The following is a 24,379-nucleotide window of genomic DNA, read 5'->3' as shown; positions in this document are numbered from 1 at the left end:
CCCAGGAATGTGTCAATAAAGTTTCCCCTTCCTGGGACAATGAATTCACGGTGTTCTTATTTCAATTTCCAGGAGTGTAGATGAGATAGACTAAATCCAATGAGCACAGGCGCGATTCTTCAAGGGATCGCTTTGTCGGTGCAAGAGCGTTACGACGATGCTCAACAAACTCCAGTGGCAGATGCTACAAGGGAGGCATTGTGCACCACGGAGAGCTTTACTACTGAAACTCCGCGACAGTACGTTCCAGGAAGAGTCGTGAAACGTATTACTTCCTCCCACGTAAGTATCGTGACATGACCACTACGACAAAATCCGTTAAATTACACTACTGAGTATTAAAATAGCTACACCACGAAGGTGATGTGCTACAGACGCGAAATTTAACCGAGAGGAAGACGATGCTGTGATACGCAAATGATTAGCTTTTCAGAGCATTCACACAAGATTGGTGCCGGTGGCGATACCTACAACGTGCTAACATCAGGAAAGTTTCCAACCGATTTCTCATACACAAACAGCAGTTGAACGGCGTTCGTTGTTGTGATGCCTTGTGTAAGGAGGAGAAATGCGTACCATCACGTTTCCGATTTTTATAAAGGTCGGATTGTAGCCTATCGCGATTGCGGTTTATCGTATCGCGACATTGCTGCTGGCGTTGGTAGAGATCCAATGACTGTTAGCAGAATATGGGCTCGGTGGGTTCAGGAGGGTAATATGGAACGCCTTGCTGGATCCCAACGGCCTCGTATCACTAGCAGTAGAGATGACAGGCATCTTAACCGCATGGCTGTAACGGATCGTGCAGCCACGTCTCGATCCCTGACTCAACAGATGGGGACGTTTGTAAGACAACAACCATGTGCACGAACAGTTCAACGACGTTTGCAGCAGCATGGACTATCAGCTCGGAGACCATGATTGCGGTTACCCTTGACGTTGCATCACAGACAGGAGCGCCTACGATGGTGTACTCAACGACGAACCTGGGTGCACGAATGGCAAACCGTCATTTTTTCGGATGACTCCAGGTTGTGTTGACAGCATCACGATGGTCGCATCCGTGTTTGGCGACATCGCGGTGAACGCACATTGGAAGCGTGTATTCGTCATCAACATACTGCCGTATCACCCGGCTAGATGGTATGGGGTGCCATTGGTTACACGTCTCGGTCACCTCTTGTTCGCATTAACGGCAGTTTGAACAGTGGACGTTACATTTCAGATGTGTTCCGACCCGTGGCTCTACCCTTCATTCTATCCCTGTAAAACCCTACATTTCAGCAGGATAATGCACGACCACATGCTGCAGGGCCTGTACGGGCCTTTCTGGATACAGAAAATGTTCGACTGCTGCCCTGGCCAACACATTCTCCATATCTCTCACCAACTGAAAACGACTGGTCAATGGTGGACGAGCAACTGGCTCGTCACAATACACCAGTCACTACTCTTGATGAACGGTGGTATCGTGTTGAAGCTGCATGGGCAGCTGTACCTGTACACGCCATCCAAGCTCTGTTTGACTCAATGCCCAGGCGTATCAAGGCCGTTATTACGGCCAGAGGTGGTTGTTCTGGGTACTGATTTCTCAGGATCTATGAATCCAAATTGTGTGAAAATGTTATCACATGTCGGTTCTAGTATAATATATTTGTCCAATGAATACCCGTTTATCATCTGCATTTCTTCTTGGTGTATCAATTTTAATGGCCAGTAGTGTAGAACTAATTCAGAGCTCTACCGAAAATCGTTATACCCTCTCACCACTAGTGAATGGAACAAGGAAAAACGCTGGTCCTGTGAGTAGCGTCAGGGTGGGAGGGGGGGAGGGTGCAGGGGGTAGTTTGCGGATTGCAGATGTAGATACTAATTGCTGTTTATCACTCGAAAAACAGCAACTGCACTGGGGAGAAAGTAATAACATTCATCTCCGTAATGAGTGTTAACTGTGAAAGATTATTTTAAGAAGTCAAGTACTGTAGTTGGCGATATCCCAGCACACTAAAACCTGTGTCTTTGCTCAGTGAGCATTATTCACTACGCTTGACTTCACAACGCGAGTAGTAAAACTAGTACGTTTTGTTAGTGCCTTCCCCATATGTTTATGCTCGCTTCTTGTCAACGTCGTACAACGTATTGTTTTTCTTTACTGTCTTTAGACGCCGTTCTAATTGGTTGTTTTCACTTTCGGGGCAATTGCGTCGAAGCGCAGAAACTGACTCGGCGGCTTATCGCAGTGCCCTTTCTTCAGAGTAAGTCTTACGTTTCCTGACAGGGGAGAAGAGATAGTGGCGTACAATTCTTTAGAGACGCACTGTGCGACTGTCCGACCATGTACTTTTAGTTCTTCTTTGATTTCTTTAATTCCTTTAAGGTAAATGACAGGAATGTTCCTGTGAAAAGAACGTGGCCTATTTTCTTCCCCTCCCGAGCTTGTGATTCGTCTTTTATAACCTCGTAGTGGACAAGACGTCAAATTCTAATCTTCGTTCCTTCCTTTTTGAATATCAAATCTCTCTGCATTTTACCGTCAATGAAGAGCATTTGACAATGTGATATATGATCCATTACCCAGACAAAGACGTTACGTTCGACGAAAACCTCGGAAATGTTAAAGAGAAGTAGGCTATACGTCATCAGATTACACCCTCTACCTTTCTTTCATTCCGTACTCGTCTATAACAACGCAAATGGAAAACAACTCTACACTGCACAAGCGCTCTTCAGTCATTCATGTGACACAGATGACAAAGTACGCTTAGAAGAGAGTTACCACGGACAGCCATGGAAATGATTCGCAACATTTGGCTTAGAAGTTCATACATTCCTCCACATTTGAGAGCTAGCCAAAGTTTAGTAAAGTGAACGCAATTATATGCATGAAATCAATCATTCATGAAAAATAAGTGGAATTTCCAGTATAAGAGTACAGCTATCACTCCAACAATGTGGCGACGTCGTGACGTATCATCATTATTGTGCGTCTTTTATCAAATGGAGTCTTTTCCCATTTTCAGTTTAATTCACAGCGTGATATTCGCTCGAGATAGATGATCGCAGTTAGGTAACCGTCGAAAGCATGTGTTAAGGAATTTCCCAGTCGCATAAATGGTATATAAAACACAGCACAAGAGAGACTCGTCGTTAACTCATGAATAATACTATGATTAGTAAGTCATTTGCAACCTACGTAGGTTCTCTCTGATGCACCGAGGAGTAGGGAACCAAAAATTTAAGTTGATTTCTAGGCACTGTTCGAACGAATAAAGATATTTGTTGAAATACGACTACAATGCTGTTGGTATCTACAGTGTTCAGGATTTTGACTCTTTTTGCAAATGAGAAAATAAAATCTGCAGGGACTCCTAAGTTCCAGTGGTTTCGTGGACGTTGCTCCCTGCCACATAATACACAACCAGACACTGGCCCCGGTCAATGCTCTCCTCTGCAGTGGTATCAGGAAGAAAGCCGTCAGTTAAATGGTTTTAATCTGATCAAAGTTTATTCAGGGAGTTGCAAGCTAGTGTGCGCAACGAAAGTGAAGCCTCCTGGGTCGCCTTTCCGCTGGCAGACAGTTTCAGCGGCGTGAGCCCAGCCAAGTGACAGTGTAGATACTGACAGTATAAAACATGACGTACAATAGAGACTATTCAGTATGCTGCTAACGTTGCTGGCTTTGGAACGGCAAAGTTTTTCTAAATGCCTATTACAGACTCGTACAATGAGGAGTGGGGCAGTGTACATAATGATTTGAATGGGAACCAATGCCCAAAGACATACTATATCAGTTCTTTGTAAAACGATGTTTCATCCCACCTACCCCTCCCAATATCCACTGGATGAAATAGAGATTTTACGTGAATGGTAATTATTGAAGTGTAACTAACTAATGTCGTTAACATTCCCGAGTGCTAAACCATACAAGAATAGTCCACTGTTGAAGTGTCACATTATACATTCGGTAAAATTTCTTCCACTGAGTGACAACACCCCGCTCCTCTACTACAACAGCGATTACATTGAGCATTAATACCACTTTTTTTAGTTGGTTACTAGTACATTAATTATCATGCTGCACATGCAATGGAGAAGATATTTCGTTTTGCAGGTTTCATCATGCAGCTTGAAAGTACTTCGTCCCCGGACGTAGACTGCTGTTCCAACAAGCTCCAGCAATTCAGTCATCATCAAAGAGCAGCTTTGATATACGCGGCGTAAATTTTTACTGCAGAACTGAATACACATACGCTGCACCCAGTGGGCACGGGTAGGAATTTGATGGCGCTGAAGTAAAAATCAGAACAGAGTAAATTATATGTAGAGAAGATAAAAAATGTTTCCTGTCATTGAGACTGAATCCTATGGAATAAGTGTAATCTTGTAATTTCGCACTGTTTGAGAGTACACAGGACTGTCGCATAAAAACGTTATGTCCTGAATTTCTTTCAGTGTTCTTCACTTTTCAGGGCAGTTCGGAAAACAATTAAGGACTTTAAATTTTAGTGGGTGGGAGAAGGCTTAGAGTTCACCAGGAAGCCTACGTCTCAAGAAAATTAACAGCTTTTCAGCCACTATACTTATGGAACTCAGAAATTCAGACGTTTCTTAAAAAGTATTAATTTATAAGCTCTACTTACGTTATGGTTGCAACTGATTTTTATCTTGTAAACCATGTCGAATATCTGTAAAAAAGAAAAAAAGAAACGATACAATTTTACAGTGTCATATTGGATAGTTAGTTGGTATTCGAGTTTTGTTTGGTTAGAAGCAGTAGTCAATTTTGCAAATCTTCATCAACAGTACTGAAGATCTGTTAAAGACTCTAGTTTATGTCCCTGATACAGTGGATAGCAAAATTATAACCGTATCATGGACTAAATGAATTTACAACTCCTCGTGCTGTCAGGTGCTTGAACTATAGGACACCCTTACTTTCGAGGCAGCGCCTGGTAGCCGCGCGGTCTTAGGCGCCTTGTCACGGTCCGTGCGGCTCCCCCCCCCCCCCCCCCCGCTCTCCCGTCGGAGGTTCGAGTCCTCCCTCGGGCATGGGTGTGTGTGTTGTCCACAGCGTAAGTTACCTTCGGTTAAGTAGTGTGTAGGCTTAGGGACCGATGAATTAAGTAGTTTGCTTCCATAAGACCTTACCACAAATTTCCAGATTTCCTTACTTTCGACGTTTATAACTGCGTATGCGAACTGTAAGGATTGACACTTGTCATTACATACGTGCCCGCATTACTTCTGTTATTCCAAGCATTTACTTAATCGTCTGTGATGTGTCCACGATGGATGTACCCCACTATTTACAAGTCACAACTGATCGTCGAAGATACAGCTCATCCCTTACAGTCCGGAGCCGTGGTCTAGTGGCTAGCGTTGCTGCCTCTGGACTAATGGGGTCCCGGGTTCGATTCCCGGTCGGGTTGGCGATTTTCTCTGTCCGGGAACTGGGTGTTTGTGGTGTCCTCATCATTTCATCACCATCATCATTCGTGACAGTGGTTAGACTGGAGTGTGTACAAAATTAGGGCTGTGAAAAATTGTGACTTTGTACGGGCGCTGGTGAAACCCGCAGTTGAGCGCCCTATATCTATAGAAAGCTAAAGATTAATTTTCGGCAGTTAGTTCCTTTTTTCATAGTACTTAGTTTACAATTCTCTATGATCTGTGTAATTTTGACCCAAAAGATATATTATACTCCATAATATAACGCTCTAATTAAACATTATTCCTTAGAGAAATATAGCGTCATTACAAAAACAGAAAGTAAAATAATGAAAAGTATAAAAAGTTGCCTTTCGGTTTTGAAGCCGCACTTCCTAAGCCCCAATTTTGAATGTAATGTGGGAGTTACGTTATCTTTTACGGCTGTATAAAGTCCTATTTAGACAGAAAAAGTTTTGCTTTATTTAAGGTATTATCAGTGGTCAATTTCTTTGGCTGCTACAATATTTTCAGTTGTTCTTCTACACACAGTCAGCAGTTCGAGGTCTTGAGGTTAGAACTACTGACTGTCGATCATGGGGTCCCGGGTTCGATTCCTGACCAGACGGGAGATTTTGTCGGCGCAGGACTGTGTGTGTGGCTTGTTCTGATCATCATTTCATCATCTTCATCATCATAATCGACGGGCAAGTCGCCGAAGTTCCGTCAGGTCACTAGACGCAGCAGTAAGCCGAACTCCCTCGGCTGGGATTCCCGACCGAAAATGCCATACGCACATTTCCTATACACAAGCGTTTGATTTTTGACACAATGCGCTGCAGTACAAAGCAGTAAGTTCTCGTCTTGATGTACATCGTGCTTAGATACTACTGCAGTACACCTAACCACGAGGTGAAGATGGATACATAAAAAGAAGCAAACTAGAAATTATTGTGTGTTATTCCAATGCAGTGAATCAAAAATCAAATGGCTGTGTATATGAGAACACATGAAAACAACGTAGGAGCCAAAATATTGACCGCTGATGATGCTTTCATTAAAATGGAACAACGGAAAGATATAGGTGTTCGTTTTTTTTCCACGAGCTGTTAGAGATTGGAATAATAGAGAATTATTGTTACGGTGGATCCTCTGCTAGGTACTTCAGTGTGATTTGCATACTATCCAAGTAGATAAAGATGAGACTTCCCCTTGTTGTTGGTCTGTAGGTCAGTGTAACTGTTCGCAACAGATAGTCAAAAGCTTTTACCAGAGGCCTAATTTCACACCTTCATAGAAGACATAGTTTGCAGATTCTGGAAAAGATACTGGTATATCAAGCATTACTGTAGAATGCATTACGAAAGATATTCTATGAGAGCTGCGTAGTTTTAGTATGAGAAAAGAGAGGAAGTCAAGATCAACAAAAGTTGCTAACAAATAATTCGATTGGATAGATTAAAAATCCTGAGATGATCGGTCAGATATAAGTATACACCCTGGGAAAAACTATGCATAAATCATAATTTTTCGATTGAAAGTCGTTATTTTTCATAAGTGCTTCAGCGTAAGAAATTAATTGATTATGTAAATAGTAACTGGCTGTGGTCTGAAATGCATGGCTGATATGGAAAAATAAAGAATTGTGAATACTTTACATAGAATGAAATAACGTTGTGATAGACAGTTATAGTAGCAGGAGGCAGTGTTGCCGACGTGAAGCCAGTCACGCTTGAGAAGGCTCTCCATGAACCTACAATCCAAGCAACATTGCAAACACGTTGCGCTCGAGAAAGAACCGAGATTTTCTAGTGGGTAACACCTTGCCAATGAACACGAGAAGGGTCGATCACAAAGTTATTTTAATCGAAGTGCAGCCTGTCGTACTGGTTTGATGCATTGAAAAAAGTGCCATATTTGTAAATAAAAAATTCAGTTATAGTAAACTATCTCCAGGAGCTGGACAACCCAAGAAATTTTTTGCTACAGTGCACTTACTGTGTACACTACTTACAACAGCCTCGTGGCGTGCGGTTAACAAATTGTTCACTTCAGCCTATGTATGAGGCTTTGCGATTGGCATCTTTAGCCTAGTATGGCACTGCAACACTAGGAATTCAAAATTTGCAATTGCAGCGTCCACTGAGGAATCCCTTCGGCTTACCAGCGACGCTGGTGACAAACTAAGGTCCTATTTTGATGGCCGCTCTCGTTCCCAGGTTCCATAGTAGTAAATCATTGTGATTAAGTGGTAGCGAAGTGGCTCATGATGGAGCAATAAACGGCGAAAGCGTCGGGAACAGCCGGCAAGAAAAACGGCGCGTGTGGCGATGGGAAGCCGCAGGCGGATTATCCGCCGGGCTTTCACTTACCGGTGCCCTCTCGTTTCACCCAATCAGCTGCAGACGCTCGCGGGACCTCAAGTTTGTCATCTTGTGTACCTGTGCAGTCTCCAACTCAACCTCTCTCCCCTTCATCATTCTGCTTCGCTTTTGAGGAGCCGATTGTACTGGCCGTCGCATATGAGGTGTTCCGTTTGCAATCCGTACCGCCTCTGTCCATTTTATGAGGAGATTGTTACAACGATCATAAAGTTTGAAGTTTTTACGTAAAAGTTCGCCCATTCGTATCCACCTAATTGAGCATTTATTTATTACTTCTATAACACCCTTGTTTATATGACAATTATTTACTAAAATGCAATAACATAAAATCCTGTAAATTTCATCTGAAACATATTCAGAGCGAGTAACCAGAAACACGAAAACAATTTATTTCGTGAACGGTTCAAGATGTTACAGGGAAGATTTCGGCAAATGACGAAGTATTGTATGGATAATACTTTTTAACGTAAGTCTCGAATTGAAGCAAGTATGTTTCTCTAAATGGAAAAAATGGTTCAAATGGCTCTGAGCACTATGGGACTCCACTGCTGTGGTCATCAGTCCCCTAGAACTTAGAACTACTTAAACCTAACTAACCTAAGGACATCACACACATCCATGCCCGAGGCAGGATTCGAACCTGCGACCGTAGCAGTCGCACGGTTCCGGACTGCGCGCCTAGAACCGCGAGACCACCGCGGCCGGCCCTCTAAATGGAATAATGACCTTACTTTTAATAATATTCGAAAGTTCTTGAAAACATGTTTACAGTGATACAACGCTTGTTAATGTGTGTGTTGAAACTTTTCACCAAAATACCTGAGAACTTTGCCGAAACAGAGAGGCAAGACGGCCGAATCATGCCAGGCTGCGCCTTTGTATCAAGCTTTTCGGCTGTTCACCTGTTGGCACAAAGGCTGTTAACTTCAACATAGCTATATTCACTCATATGAAATACTAATCGTAATCACCTCCTAATATGCTATAAATCTGCATATAGATCTGTTTACAAAAATAACTGATGACTCTGCATCCGGGTCGTGTAAAGTAGGGCCAAAAAGAAATCCATTTTATCTCAGTGAGGTTAGTCTTTTGTTCTTACAGCGACAGGTGCTTGGTGGTATTAACACAACAGTAGTCCATTCCTGCAGTCTTTACTTTCAGTTTTAGTGCATTCCTCGGATATTATGCTCGGAAAGTTTCAATAACACCATTGGAATGCCTTTTTCCACACTAACCAGATTTTCAGGGCCTTTCGAATGCTTCAACGTTTCTGTTAATTCATAATTACGTGACCCTGTGGCTACTATCATTCGTCAGACTTGCTTTCGCACTCTGCTTCAAACGAATAGTTGCTGTGCAGCCACACGGAATCCGTATTCAAAAACATGTTCAGAAGGGGAAGGAATGAATGCAAATGTGTGTGGACTCAAATTGGTCCTACTTTGAAGGAGACCACTCCCAGTTCATCATATTTAACAAGTGAACAAGTTTGCAGCGTCATCTCGTTTCCTTCCCCTCAGATCACCGGTGCGGCTACAAGCTTAGGACAGTTATAGATATCCTAAAAGCTTGTTGTTTCGTATGTGCTCTACTTCTGAGACCCAAGTAAAGGGGAAATGTAAAATTTTTATTTCAACGTCGTTCATTTTGCCCATTTATTGGCAGTTCCAAAAGTACCCAGAGTTCATCTCCTGTTGTAAATCTGATTGTGATGTAAACACATCTGCTGGATAAAGCTCGTTTATGAAGCTTCTTTTGCAATGATGTAATTGTATTGCTCAGGCATGAACTAATGTAATGAAAGGAACAAATAGCGGTTGCCTTCTGTTCCACCTAGAAACTTTCCTCCATAAACTGACTAATGAGGAGGGAGAACATAGATTTATATTGATGAATGTGACAAAGTAGAAAAATAATTAAGAATTTCTAACATGTTACAGCCCTGTCAGCAACTGTGATAAATTAATATGTCAAAAATCCGCCTCAGTTGCAAAATGTTACTGGTCTTTACCCAGGTTTCAGCTAGAGTAATCTAGCCTTCTCCGGAAGCATAAAATAAACTAATAATGTCAGAATAAGGCACGGTCAAACATGAAAAGCTAAGTTACCGTGGTACCATGTCAAGCTACGTTACTTAGCTGAGGAACAGCCCCGGCCCCACTTCGTGGAAAGCGGTCGGTTAGCAGCGGACGCTAACGACTGGGGTATCTCTGTTATCTTCGCCAGAAGTGTGGGACTGCGGTTACAGCAATTCCGAGTAAGGAGCTTTCTAGAAAATGCGTGGTTGACAGGAAGTAGCGAGACAATTACGAACCAGAGCAGACATTAGTGAGAGGAGGCGTCCCTGGCCTTATTCCAGAGCAGCTGTTGATCGGAGGGGGGGAACCTTGATTTACCAAGACGAACGACCGTGTGTGTGTGTGTGTGTGTGTGTGTGTGTGTGTGTGTGTGTTTTCGCCCTGTGTGACTGAACCTTTACAACTGCGCGTAAGCTGAGTCGCTTATTTACGACGCTGTGACCTCACTGCCGACTTCCACTTCCGCAGTTACCTTTTAAGTGTGTTACTGGACGTTTGTGCGATCGACAGCAAAACTCTCACTGGAAAGTTACACGTATTCCTCATATTTATCGTCAGTCCTTACGTGATTTCCTTGTGAATAATCAATGACGCTCAGAAACGTGTATGTTTGTTATCGCTCCGGCAGCGATAAGGAAATCTAAATGGGTGGCGGGGACGTGTAACAAGGAAATACTTTCCTGCACAGTATCAGCATTCGTCTTATTTTCTTATGCGATTACGTTGCTGAAAGTATTCTTCCAGTTTCATATCGACCTAATGTCGAATTTTTATTTCTGGCATTCTCATATTTTATTGTGTTTTTAGAAAGGGGTGCTCAAAACCAGTGTGTTTCTAAGCACTCACATGCAATAACTGAATTGTTGTCCAAAACAGGTAATTTGTTTACATATTTACTTTTCACGTGTTACGCAGCAAGTCATCGTTAATTTTATGTGATAGCTACTTAACCTCTTTATGTGCTACTTGATGCGCTTTTACTGCTTGTCCTGATGGGTTTGACGGTGAGAGAACGTTAAGTTCCATTACACTGCTGAATGATGAAGCATGTGACATTTCTCTTGCAGTAATCAGTCTGCAAGAGCTGTGTACTAAGTGCTGGCATCGGTTTTCGCTCTCCCCGTTTCTTTCTTTCCATCACCATGCACAAGAACACGAACACTCCACTCCACAAGCACTCGTCACAGTTATTAACATCGTATAAATACACACGTGACAAATCTTCCACGAGTTGTGAAGGCAGTATATCGTTGTGGAACATGTTCTATGCTCTCGTATTGTGACCTTACTAGTTAGTCAAAATGTCTGCAGGAAATACAAGTTTTCCGTAAAGATCAGTCATTTGAAAAACAAGCCGCACTGATCGGTCAGAAGATTCACAAGGCCGTAGATAATCACACACGTTGACAGAACTAAACACGTCATTCTTAACGGGGCCAAATCATCATGTGTGAAAGTAAGCCAAGTGTGCTTTAGAGGGCCCACATTGTTCCAGACATATGTAAATGATCTAGGAGCTCCGTGAAACTGTGGCGGATAATGCTGTTGTACGTACATAAGTCACAAAGCAGTACAACTGTATCGCTTTTCTACAGATTCGTAGAGTAATCGCGAGTGTGCCACGGATATGCTCATCAAATTCCTGTGTCAGAAGCTACAGTAAAGGCGTTGTGGAACACAGGGAGGTTTATTGTTGAAACTAGTTGATGCCCGTCTATATATTTATTTCGGTCTGCTGTTACCGGCAGTCCATCCGCTCCTTCCCCTCCCTTCCCCCTCTGTCCATCTGCTCCTCCCCTCTCTAATTCCACCTCCTCCTCCCCCTCTCTGTGTCCATCTCCTTTCCTCCCCCTCACTCTTCACGTAATCACCCACAGCCCAATAGGAGGCCTTGGTTCCTACCCCCACAGTATTCCTTTCCAGATAGTAACTAATTCACTGATAAAACAAATCGCAATGCCGAGAAAGAGTTGTGAGACTTACACGAAAGTTGGCAGGCGTGTTTCTTCATCTGGAAAATAATATCTATTCAAATCTGGCACCAGTTGTAAAAGACTGGCGCTTGTAGCGTCGCTATGGGGGCTCGAATCAGGTTTGTTTTAAATACATGCTGCAACGGTCGTGAGTGTTAGCTATCTCTGAGACTGGACGTGGTGAATTGATAGTCAAGAACGCCTTCAAGGCGACAAAGACGCCATTATCAACTCCGTACTGACTTCGAAGAAAGATCGTCTAATAGGGCTATGAGAATCTGGATGTTCCTTCTGCGATACTGCAGAAAGACTTGGCACGAATGTAACCACTGTACATAATTGCTGGCGCTGTGGACACGAGAATTACGGCCGCAAGAAGACAGGACTCCGGACGGCGACGTGGTACTACGAAGAGGGATGATGATGATGATGATGATGATGATGATGATGATGATGATGATGATGATGATTGGTTTGAGGGGCGCTCAACTGCGCCGTTATCAGCGCCCGTACAAATTCCCAACCTTTTCTCAGCCCAATCTCGCCACTTTCATGAATGATGATGAAATGATGAGGACAACACAAACACTCAGTCATCTCGAGGCAGGTGAAAATCCCTGACCCTGCCGGGAATCGAACCTGGTCCAAGAGGGAAGCCAACGTTTTCGGAATATGGCTCTGGCGCATCTTACTGCGTCTGCAGCAGTGGCACAACGAGCTGTTACAAATCGATTACTTCGAAAACAGCACCGAGCCACAAGCCGAGTAACATGCATTGCACTGACCCCAAACGACCGTCATTTGCTCATTGGAGGGTACGCTGGAGGTATTTGTGTTTTCAGATGAAAGATGGTTCTTCCTCGGTGCCAGTGATGGCTGTATGTTGGTTAGAAGGTGGCCAGTTGAAGGCCTGCAGCCAACTTGTCTGTGCGCTAGAGACATGGGACCTTCACTTGGAGCTACTGTCTGGGGTGCAATTTCGTATGTCAGCAGGAGCACTCTGGTGGTTACCCCACGCACCCAGACTGCAAATCTGGTGATTGGACCTGTTGTGTTGCCGTTCATGAACAGCATTACGGGGGGTGTTTTCCAACAGGACAGCGCTCACCCACGCATCACTGTTGTGCACCAACATGCTCTACAGTGTGTCGACATGTTGCCTTGGCCTGCTCGATCACCAGATCTATCTCCAGCCGACTCCATCGTCATCCGCAAATAGCATTAACCGTCCGTGTGTTGACCGACCAAGTGCAACAGACATGGAACTCCATCCCACAAACTGATGCCTGGCACCTGCACAACGCAATGCATACACGTTTACGAGCCTGCATTCAACATTCTGGCGTTTACACTGGTTATTCATGTACCAGAAATTCACATTTGCAATGGCTTATCTCGCGCTTACGTTAGCTTGTAATATTGCAATGGTAATCATTTAAATGTGTTACACAGACAGATATTACCGTAATTTGATTACTCTAAATTAATTATTTTTTGGTTTTGCGATTTTTTTCGTCAGTGGATGTGTGAAAAATTTGATTGAAATCATTCCGTGTGTTTAAGATGAACTTTTTACTCGTGGCTTTGCCGGTTCCTGCAAATGTCACATATCTTTAACTAATTTCATATGTATCAGTACACATAGTTTCCCAGTATCTCTATGAATTTCGTCCTGCAGTTTCATTTTCACGTAACTCAACGTTTATGGTCTAGTATGTCCTGAACTATGAGTCGTACAATGATATAATTTTGCTGGTATGTGGAGTGGTATATGTGAATACCGTCTTTAGAATATGTCACGAATAGAGTTAGTACTAAAGAAGTAATAAATTTAAAGATCATTCTTCATGCGGCACTTTTACTGCATGAACAGAGAAAATGTAGTAAGCGATAAACTTTTCCCTTTCATCATTTTGTTGAGTCTGTCAACGAGCAAAAGTTTCTTAAAGGTTTGAAATTATGAGTTTGTTGCAAGTCACCAAGTACTCTCATTGTCAAATACTGGACGGATAAAGTTTGAGTATTCGCTCGTTGTGGGCTGCACTGATTTTTTTCACACCCACGTCCACATTTTTTATAGTACTTCGGTCTTACCCCCACAGCAGTTCTTTCAAGAGAGTAAATAATATGTGTAGCAAGCCTGGTTGAAGTGGCTCCACTGGTCTAGGAGAAGGTGTGGAACATACGTACACACACACACACACACACACACACACACACACACACACACACTACGTACATCCATTTTTGTAATTTATATGGATTTCGAGAGGTCTGAGTCGTTCCGTCTCGTCCCTGTCTCGGAGTTTCCGTATCGTCGGGCGAAGACCCACTCAAGGCGTGGCCAGAATCTACACACAAATCGCAACGAGCAGCGCGCGCGACAAGTTAGAAGTACTGCTCCGTAGACGTTCACGGAACTGCTCGTTAGCAGACCTGTACTAATTCTCTGCGCTGCCCTACATGAACCACCGTTCTAAATAAGGCACGCTATCCTCGCTTTGCCGGCGAGACAGGGTTAAAATTATCGCCACTCAAATCTGCTAACTGATGATTCCTCTGTAGCAATCTAGCTGCTCTCAAAGACTCTAAGATCCGACCACTGGATCGGAAAACGAACACAGCAAATATTCGCTACAACGTCTCCAACCGGTATGTCCTCCTTAAACAAAACAGGAAACAATCTAAAGTTAAGAAGGAGATGGACACCTGCAGAAAACAACAAGTATCCGCTGGAACAAATAGAATTCTGTAAGCCTTCTAAGGAAACTCGCCAAGTCAGCCTCCTTGTTATAAAACTTATAGCCAGCTGATACACCACACGTTAAAACGGTAAATGGCAGCTCTGTCTCTAATTTCAGATTCTCGCTTACTGCAATTTTGTTACGATGTGTGCATGTAAATGGTGGTGAAGTGCCACGAACATAGCTGGCAGTAGTAGTACAGCCTCCGGTCTTTGCGCAGGAAAATGCTTTTAGGGGGCAATTTTCACGAGTCTGAGGCTGATGTATACAACTAAAATCCGGATCAACATCCTGACTATGTTCCGGAACGCTAAATGGTTCCAGAAGTACTAGCTAATCATTTCCTTTATTAAAGCAAGTAAGCAATATAAAGTTGTGTTCCAAATAGTTATTTACGTGAATTTACTTGACAGGGCGATTATAGAAATGTTAGGGGACATTCTTAAGCCGGGCGCTGGTGGCCGAGCAGTTCTAGGCGCTTCAGCCTGTAACCGCGCGATCGCTACGGTCGCAGGTTCGAATCCTGCCTCGGGCATGGATGTGTGTGATGTCCTTAGGTTATTTAGGTTTAAGTAGCTCTAAGTTCTAGGGGACTGATGACCTGAGATTTTAAGTCCCATAGTGCTCAGAGCCATTTGAACCATTTGACAGTCTTAACATTGTTTGCGTGCTGTACTGAGGTGTTTGCTAACATTAGTTTTACATTGTTCTGAATCATAGATTAATTTTGAGGTTGTTGTTCTTTATTATTGCAAATATTATCAATCAAAAACTGAAACAGTCGGGAGGTATTAAATTTGTTTTTTAGAGGATTTGCAGTATGTTTCGTTAATTCGACTAAAATGTAAACAGTCTTAAGTCAGTGTTGACCCATGTTAAGTGGACTCAGTTTGCAAGCAAACAATGTAAGGTACACCTCGTTGAATTTTTAACAATAAAAGTTTTTGACTGCATTTAGCATTTTAAGAATATGTCGTTAGTGTAAACATATTTGAAAACAAAGACTTACATGATTAAAAAAATCACTGAAATATCTTATTTATGAGATTTTATTAATTCTTTACTGTGAAATTTCTCAAAATCACCGACTTGTTCCTTACCATTGTTTACAGCCGAGGTCTTCATACCAGGTGGTGTTTAAAACGGTAACGCCATGGGTTCTTGTTATATCAAGAAACTTCACACTTTGGGAAACGGATACTGGGAGCGGAGAAATCGACAAAAGTTGGCCAGTATCGAAGTCGTTCCGCTCATTGTAAACATTTAGAAATGCTACATTTTTCAGTGACATTATGTAGCAGTACTTTTGAATTTGCAGCAACACGATTTCAGTGTCGACTGCATAAAATCATTTAAGGAATCGTTACTTGCGTGTATCACTTCCATTGAAATCATATGCATGTTCGTTTTGTTTGCTGCCTTCGACACTAAACTCATCATCTACGAGATGGAAGCTGCTTACATTTCCTCCCCTGAACCGCACGCACAGTGCCAAGTTATATTGCTCGTGCAGTAGGCCCATGCAACTCCAACCAGCTCGCCTGACTCGTTTGGCACGAAAGGAAGGTCAGAGTTTAATGTCCTGTCGACAGCGAGGTCATTCGAGACAGACTTCCGCACTAAGGCAAGCTCGGCGCAGGAAACTGGATGAGGCCTTGTTAAGGAACCGTGCTGGCTTCGTATGAGTGGTTTAGAGAAATTACGGAACGGCTGTATCAGGATGGGCAGCTGAGTGGTCGGGACTTGCTCCTTATTTTTTGACCTCTCCGCCATTCCACATTTTTTCTGCCACTGTATAAATCAACTGTTCTTCAGTGTGGAGCTTGCTTCGTGACTTCCCATTCTCAGTTCCAATGGGTGCGCCTAAGAAGTTGACGTAGACCATAGCAATCAGAACTCTAAGCACATCGTAGTATCATCGGACACGTTTGCAATCACGGCGAAAAGGTGCTTACAGATAGTCGACACTTAAAACGAGCAGTTAGTGATTTTGTGAGGAATAAACACACTATTTCTGCATGAGTGATTTCAGGCTTGCGCCTATCATTAGGTAAAGATCATGCATAATTACTACTTAAGACTAGCAACAAACACCGAAAGTTGAATTTAATAAAACATTGTATGTTACATCAATTCTTACAGCCTCATTAAATTCCGAGAAAGATAATGTCATTTTCTCAAAGGCTGATCAATTCGATAAAACAATTTTGTTTTGTTCTGCACTACCAACTGGCTTCTGTATTTACACCATTTCAAGTGCACCCGTGAAATAACAGACTCCGTTAAGACACAGTGAAGGAAGAAAAGCTACTCGACTAATGTGGCTGTAATGTTATAACACAAAGTAACATAAAAATCTGTGTAGAAACTACTTACGATACTTCACTGTTTTGAATGTCATTGCAGTTAGTTTAGTTGTCTAGATTTTATATCTTTTGAATTGTGTCCTGTTAGAGTTCGTTGTTTTGCTACAGGTAGACTGGCAAATGGCGCAAATGGCGAAGTTACAAGTCTAACCATGCTCCGTTATATTTTCGAGTCAGCTGGTCGGATTCTGGATCACAAATCATTGCATTAATAAGCGTGTGTTAACAAGTGCAACGGCATTACTTCACGAATCACTGAAGAGCTTTTTGTTTATCGATTCTGTTTTCCCAGAGAGCTTGGTCTGAGAATATGTTCCTCTGCCAGCGTCTGCAGTGACTGCAGAACGACTGGTCTGCCACCAACGTACTTTCTGCGTAATGTCCACGAGGAGAAGTTACGGCTCATAGGCTGTATATAGATAGTCGTTTTTCCCTCGCTCTGGAACAGGAAAGGAAATTACCAGTAGTGGTAAAAGGTACCCTCCGCCAAGCGCCATACTGTGGCTTGTGTAGTACGGATGTAGATGTATATAGTGGAAAACTGTTCACTTAGAATTTCGATTTCTATTGTTAGATTGAAGTTACGATTGTATGAAAACTGTGCCTCACGAAGAACGCAAGCCTGAAACTAAGAAGGTAGTCGTAAAATTTTAACTATCACGTCGAATATATGAAGTTAGGTAATTAATTTTGTATTTGTTAGCAGGTATATGTATGCAGTCGTAGTACACAGAGAAATCCCCGCACCACAGTATCACAGCACGCCGCTAGAGGAACAAAAACACTGGCGTAGCCCATCTCCATTGTAGCAGTAGGCTGCGATATTTCATTTTGGTTTCTCCAACGGCGTGCTACGATAATGAAACGTGTACCTGATCTGTAGTCATGCTCCTGCAAACGAAAAAAAGATTCTATTTTGTCGAAACTGTGGCTGTGTGAATATACGGGATAATTCCTACAAAGGAAGTAAAACCAACAACCAGACAATGTTAATATTGCTATATAATTTGAAAAAAATGGCATGGTTACCAGTTTAGGAGAACCAGGTTAAACACAAGATGGCTGTACGCAGGTTAAGTGTGAACAGCCGTTTGATGATGAACCGTAGGTTAGAAACCGGTAACGGCGCTGTTTGTTCTTATTACATTGCATTATTCGCAGTTACTGTTTTCACTTTAGAGAAGTAATTAACGTGTAAACAGAAAATTATTTTGTGACATTATTTTCTCGAGATGATAGTTAAATCTTTGACTGCACGTCGTGGTAGTGCAGCCTTAATCACCTATTCAGCAATGAGTGAACTTCAGAATTCGGAGCAGTATTCAGGTACTTTACACGTGGTGAACTTTGTTTAAACTTACCAAATGATTCAAAAGGCTCTAAGCACTATGGGACTTAACATCTGAGGTCATCAGTCCCCTAGACTTAGAACTACTTAAGCCTAACCTAAGGACGTCACACACATCCATGACCGAGGCAGGATTCGAACCTGCGACCGTAGCAGCAGCGCAGTTCCGGGATGAAGCGCCTAGAACCGCTCGGCCACAGCGACCGGCTTAAACTTATCAACAATTTCTTAAGTTAGAAGTGTAATGTTTCTCTTCTTCGTTGAAATCGGCTCAGAAAGGTCATACTGGAAAGTATAGGGAAATTATCAGGAGACGGTGTCAAACATCCGAGAATGTTACCCCTGGCGCTGCTGTTTAGTGGAGAAGATTTAGTGAGGCGGTGGGAGTGTGATCAGAGACCGGTTGCCAATACGACAGGTATTGAGGACGCCTGCCCCGGCAGTCCGCTGCGGCCGGTTGAATGGGCCACGCCTTAGCGGCGCGCCGCGCAGTCTGCCACGCCGGGGCCTTGGCCTACAACGGCCTTCCTCGCGTCACACACTTTACGAGCGGCTCCAGCGGCTTCGCCTGCGCCCTTTGTCGCCGCATCACTTTCCGCCTCGTTGCCTCTGAGCTCCCGCTGAATGCTCCATTCGCATCTGGTTCCGGTAATCGACGCACTTACTTTTTATGCTTTCACATCGCAGGGTGATAGAGTTCCAACTCTCGACTGGAGTTTTTGCAAACGGAGCGTCGAGTTAACTTTATCCATGTAGACACCCACATGCTAACTGCTAATATAAGTACTGTGGTTTCCATAAATTAGTAAATAAATGCCAGCAATAATTTGGGGAAAAAGTAAGTCAGCTGACACGGAAGTTGAATATGTTATCACAATAGTGGTACGCAGATGCAAATCGAAATGCGTCACAGGAGGAACTGTTAAATTTCACAAGTTTTCATAAAAAAAAGTACCGCACAGCTTATTGTTCACTCTCTAGATGTTAGGACTGGTTCAAATGGCCCTGAGCACTATGGGACTTAACTTCTAAGGTCATCAGTCCCCTAGAACTTAGAACTACTTAAACCTAACTAACCTAAGGCCATCACACACATCCATGCCCGAGGCAGGATTCGAACCTGCGACCGTAGCGAGATGTTAGGACTCTGTGCTTCCACCCAGAGAGGCTATACAGACTGCGCGTGGGCAACATGGAGGTAAAAAAAGAAAGGAGGTGGTGCTACAGACTTACGCTGTACATTGTTTTGAAGCAGACTGGGTGGAGCATGTCGCCATTAAGCAGCCCAAAACATTAGGAGACTACTGTTTACGGGCGCGTCTTGTTTATTATTTCTGTTGTGAACGGGCAATAACTGTTTTCAACACTAAAAATTATAGAGCTTACATGAATAACATAGTGTCAGGAGGGCAATTTCGAACATTTTTCTGTTCTTGAATGCGTATTTACTCTAGTAATACGACACAGTCAGTGACATCACGAGGAAGTGTCACCGCGGTGAACTATGGGAGAATGAATGCTGTCAACCTAATGTTTTGGGCTAGTTAAGTTGGCGGACATGTGACGTACTGCCACCTCCCTTCTCTTTTTACCTGCATGGTGGACAAAGGTAATATTATCACCTCTGGGTGAGGACTCTTGATTTTACTTTTGAAGTGTGTGTAGAAGTGTTATACGTTGTTTCTAAGGTCCAGAGTATCGACTGCCTGGTATATTATCTGTGGATGGAAATATGCTAAGTATTGCTGCACCATTGTCAGTTGATTTCACGTAAAATAACATCTATAAACAGTTATCCCGTAATCGGATCTGTAGGTATAGTTCTTAATTGTCATAGCACTATTTGCATACTAAAATCTGTTTTAAGGTGATTTACTCAGTATAATAAATCCTGCTTCCATAATTATGAACGGGAAGCGAGCCAAACCTTGTTTATGCAATGTACGTTGTGAAAATATAACAGAAGATGGGTAAGTGATGATTGCGTTTCCAGGAAGCAAAGAAAGTCAAACTGTGACAGTTAACCGTCAAGTTGTCATTTTTAAATGAGCCGTCGGAAACGTGAAAATCCTTTCCTTATGAAGTACATTTTCTGCTTTCTGATAAGATATTTGTTGCGTGTAAGCAACACCATTTCGTAGAATCTGTTATTGTCTTAGTACTGCTTTGTACAGTTCGTATGTTTGTAATAAAAAAAAAATAGAATTTCAGACATCGAGGGAGGTGGCGCAGTGACAAGATACAGAACTCGCATGCTGGAGGACAGCGGTCCAAATCCTCGTTGAGTCACTCAAATTTAGACTGTCCGAGGTTCCCGTACATTGCTTAAGGCAAATGACAGGACGTTAAGGCACATCTCGTGATCCGTCACTAAAGGCCTCGTCCTCGACGAGACGTTGAACGCCACTCTTCGTCCCTTCTTCTTCGTCAAATAATCGTCAGACTACAACGTGAAGAACACATTTTGCCCGAACGGTAGTAGTCACATCATACTTACCGTAGATGAAACAGAAATTTGAATTTCCTTGATTTCCGTAAATCATTTACTATGAATTCGTACTGGGCTCTACTGCACTTTCCTCTCCGCCAACCTGAATGCAATCGAGTTCTGAGTTTAAAATAATGATTTATTTATGCTTAGAAGTTAATGAAAATGAAATTTCAAGTAAGTGAAAATGGTTCAGCTAGTCCTTAACTACTGTGAAGGCGTTTTATGTGTCTCGGTTACTAGCACTTTTCGTGTTTCGGCTGTAAGACTGTCACAGAAACGTCGTATCACTCAAAAGCAAGATAGGAAAATCCACGGTGTGGTAAATAAATTACAGCTAGCGCCTTCCAAAACCAATTATTTATCGATTTTTCCACAAATTTGTACCGCATGTTTTACGGAGCTGGTTTTTCGTTGCTGCAGTGACTAGTAGCCAGTGAAGGAAGGTCAAAGAAATCGGCGCGTAGTATACGTTTTGTAGAGTACTTTTGCTCCCGTGCACGCTCAAATCAGTCTACCTTCTAGGAATGTGTGTTATGTTATACTGACAAATTTCAATGCGTCCACTGGTTCTAGATTAGATCTGAACAGAGGTTACATAGAATTAACCATCTGAGTATGGATTTATGCTAATATCATGATCATTATAAATTTTGAAGTTCCCTTACGGAAAAAGATTTTCTGTGGTCGAAAGTTACACTTATGTGAAATATTTTGTTTGTTCAACAAGAAGTATACATCGCATCCAAGGGAAGCTGAATACATGAAAACGAAGTTTAATAGCAAAGGAGCTGCGAAGTTTCATAGATTTTAGTTTTATACCGAAAGAGTGTAACCTCGTCTACTGAAAATTTGATAGCTTGTTGTCAACAAAGATGCTGCTGATGAATGTCCCACTAGCATGTAGGGACCATGCATGATCTTTATAGACACATTCAAGAATAAATAAACAAAATTATGAGAATATAAAGTAAGGGTGACCGAATTAGCGTTCGACTCATTGCGGATGATGATTCCTCGCATTTATAACAATGTACAGTCGTTAGGTCAAGTAAACAACGCGTTCATTCGGTGTATTCTTTGAGTGTGACGTCATATGTTACGTAGATTACATAGTTTTTTCTTTACAGTCATAGATGCGTTTTACTGGAAATATAATTATGCCATTACAAAAATGCGGTACGATATAACATCTAGACTGAGACTATTCAAAGTTGTACACCATAACAGTATACTTTGTATATCTATACATCCGGGGATTAGGTTTCCCGTAATATCCCTAAATAATATAAGATGAATGTGAGCTGTTTCCTATAAGTAGATGATTGCTAGTTTTCTTCCCCATTCTTTTCCGGTACTAAGTTCTGATCCGTCTGTAGTAACGTCGTCCTGCAATCAGGCGAGACGTTCTGCCCATTCTTTCATCCTACATTTTATAGTTGCCTTTGGATTCCTTACAAGTTGATATTTTCACACACGCAAACTACTTACAGACGAGAAAGACCTGTTAGCTTCCAGAAGAAAAAAGATAAAGGCCTGCAGCTCTCAACTTGTAGTCTGACACTTAATAACGCGGCCACACAGTTAGAATATGCCATTTTCTTAAGGAAACAAATTTAATGTACGTCTGCAGCACGTTCTTCCACTCTCTTTATATGTAGACAGACTGATCTGTGATTCCTCGGGGGTAGTTAATGAGCCACACACTCGTTAGTAAAGAACGAGTTGCTTATTATGACTGGAACGAAGTGGCCAACATCTTGACGCGTGGCGAAAGGGCGTTTGCATTAAGAAAACTAGCACCTTAATTAGGAGGGCTTCAACCTGTCAGCAACAAAATAGCTCCTTCCCGTCTTTTGTAGAGGCATCCGCTCACGAGGCGCTCATTGGTATTAGCCGTCTCTTCTTTCATATACTCCCATTGTGGTAAAAATTAGCTATACGATGTTTGAATAAAAGACGCTTCTCCTGTTATTTTAATATCAAGAACCATCTTTGCGTCTTCGTGCGTAAGCGCAAATTTGATAAGCAGAAGAATTACTCATTTTCAAAATGGTAAAAATATTTGCGTGAGGAATATCAAGGCGGAAGTATAGCGCAGCGCTTAGCTTTGATGGACTCCAAATAGTATTCTACCGTATTTTATGAAACACGTACGACTCAGTATTGAATTGCGTTCTTCTGTGTTTAATAGTAAGCAACTTCACCGCCAACAACACTCTTACAACGTCTAGGAATCAGCACATTCTCCATTTTTTACTTGTAGTCGTTCACTCCTACGGCCCTGGTATTTGCTCCAAGCAAAAGTAATCAGCGCTCAAGAGCGATATTTCTCAGCTTTATTTTAACTGTCTAAGTGGCTTTATTATTTGTTATTTTCTGCAGTGTTATCGTAAGCTTTAATAACGTATTTCCGTCTACTGACGTACATCTACTTTGCTCTTATAACAGAAATGAAATATGATTGAGGCTACAACATGTTGAAAAGCCTGGTAGCTCAAGATTACAGAGTGATAGGAAGCGTGATGATCGTGTGAAATCAGTTGGAGCGAGAGCAAATGGGAGACTTCGATTTATTCCAAGAATTTTGGAAAAGCGTAGTGCAACTCAAAAAAGATATCCAGCGTGATTTTAATGAAAGATCTCTTCCTTAACACTCCTCGCGTGTATGGGATATTTACTACGTCAGATGGAAGGGGGAGATCGAACGACTTAAAGAGGTGCGTTGTTAATTTTGTTACCAGACCGTTCAGTTAGTTACGATAAAGGCACGGTGATGTTCAGGGATCTGATAATTTTTGGAAACAAGGCCGTTGTCGTTTTGGGAAACGTCATAGGGAAATTTTAAATAAGAGATATTAGGAACAGATTGTAATGAATTTTTACAGCCATCATCTAATATCTGAATGTAGGGCCACTAGAAAGGCGATAGAAATTAGATCGCAGAAGCATACACATTTTTTCCGCGCCTCATTCGCGGCTGCTGAAGGAAAGAGGTCGACAAGTTGTGGCAAGAAGTAATCTCCACCATACACTACCCATAAGGTGCAGGGATAAGTACCACAACTCATCTAAAAGTCAGAGCGGTGATGTTAAAGAAAAGAGGATGAATCAACATCCATACCTATTATAAAAGTGGTAGTATGTAACTTACGTATGTTTCACGCCTGCTCCTAAACCACTGAATCTGTTTCAACGAAACTTGGTATACGTATCACTAACTGTCTGGAAAGAACTATCCTGGGGATAAGAACCACCTTCCTCACAAATGAGTGGGGTTGGGAGTGAAAAAGTAGCGTAGCCCAAGACGCGTTAAGTAGTCAGAAGCTATTCATACAGTATTTGAGAACGAGAACAGTTAGCAATTTGCAGCAAACTTTGCACATAATTTCAAACTCTTACGAATCTAATTCCTGTTCACACTTCTCACAAAATCTAGAAAGGAACGCTTACCACGTTTCACTGTTCATGCAGTAAACCTGTCGCATCAGGCCTGACGTTTTAATTTATTACTTCTTTACTTCTAACTGTATTCGTAAAACGTTTCACAGACGGGGAAGGATGGAGA

General features: G+C 42.3%; 1 protein-coding gene across 1 annotated transcript in view; it reads right to left on the bottom strand.

Annotated features, from left to right (window-relative positions):
- Window positions 1–24,379, bottom strand: part of LOC126298543 (facilitated trehalose transporter Tret1-like) — a 275,519-nt gene that overhangs the window by 157,144 nt on the left and 93,996 nt on the right. Inside the window, exon 2 of the mRNA XM_049989903.1 lies at window positions 4,641–4,685. Coding sequence (XP_049845860.1) covers window positions 4,641–4,676 — 36 coding nt within the window. The 5' untranslated portion in view covers window positions 4,677–4,685. The remainder of the gene's footprint in view (window positions 1–4,640; window positions 4,686–24,379) is intronic.

This window comes from Schistocerca gregaria, chromosome X (genome assembly GCF_023897955.1).
Source record: "Schistocerca gregaria isolate iqSchGreg1 chromosome X, iqSchGreg1.2, whole genome shotgun sequence".
Lineage (NCBI taxonomy): Eukaryota > Metazoa > Arthropoda > Insecta > Orthoptera > Acrididae > Schistocerca > Schistocerca gregaria.
This window is presented reverse-complemented; position numbering and strand designations above follow the sequence as displayed.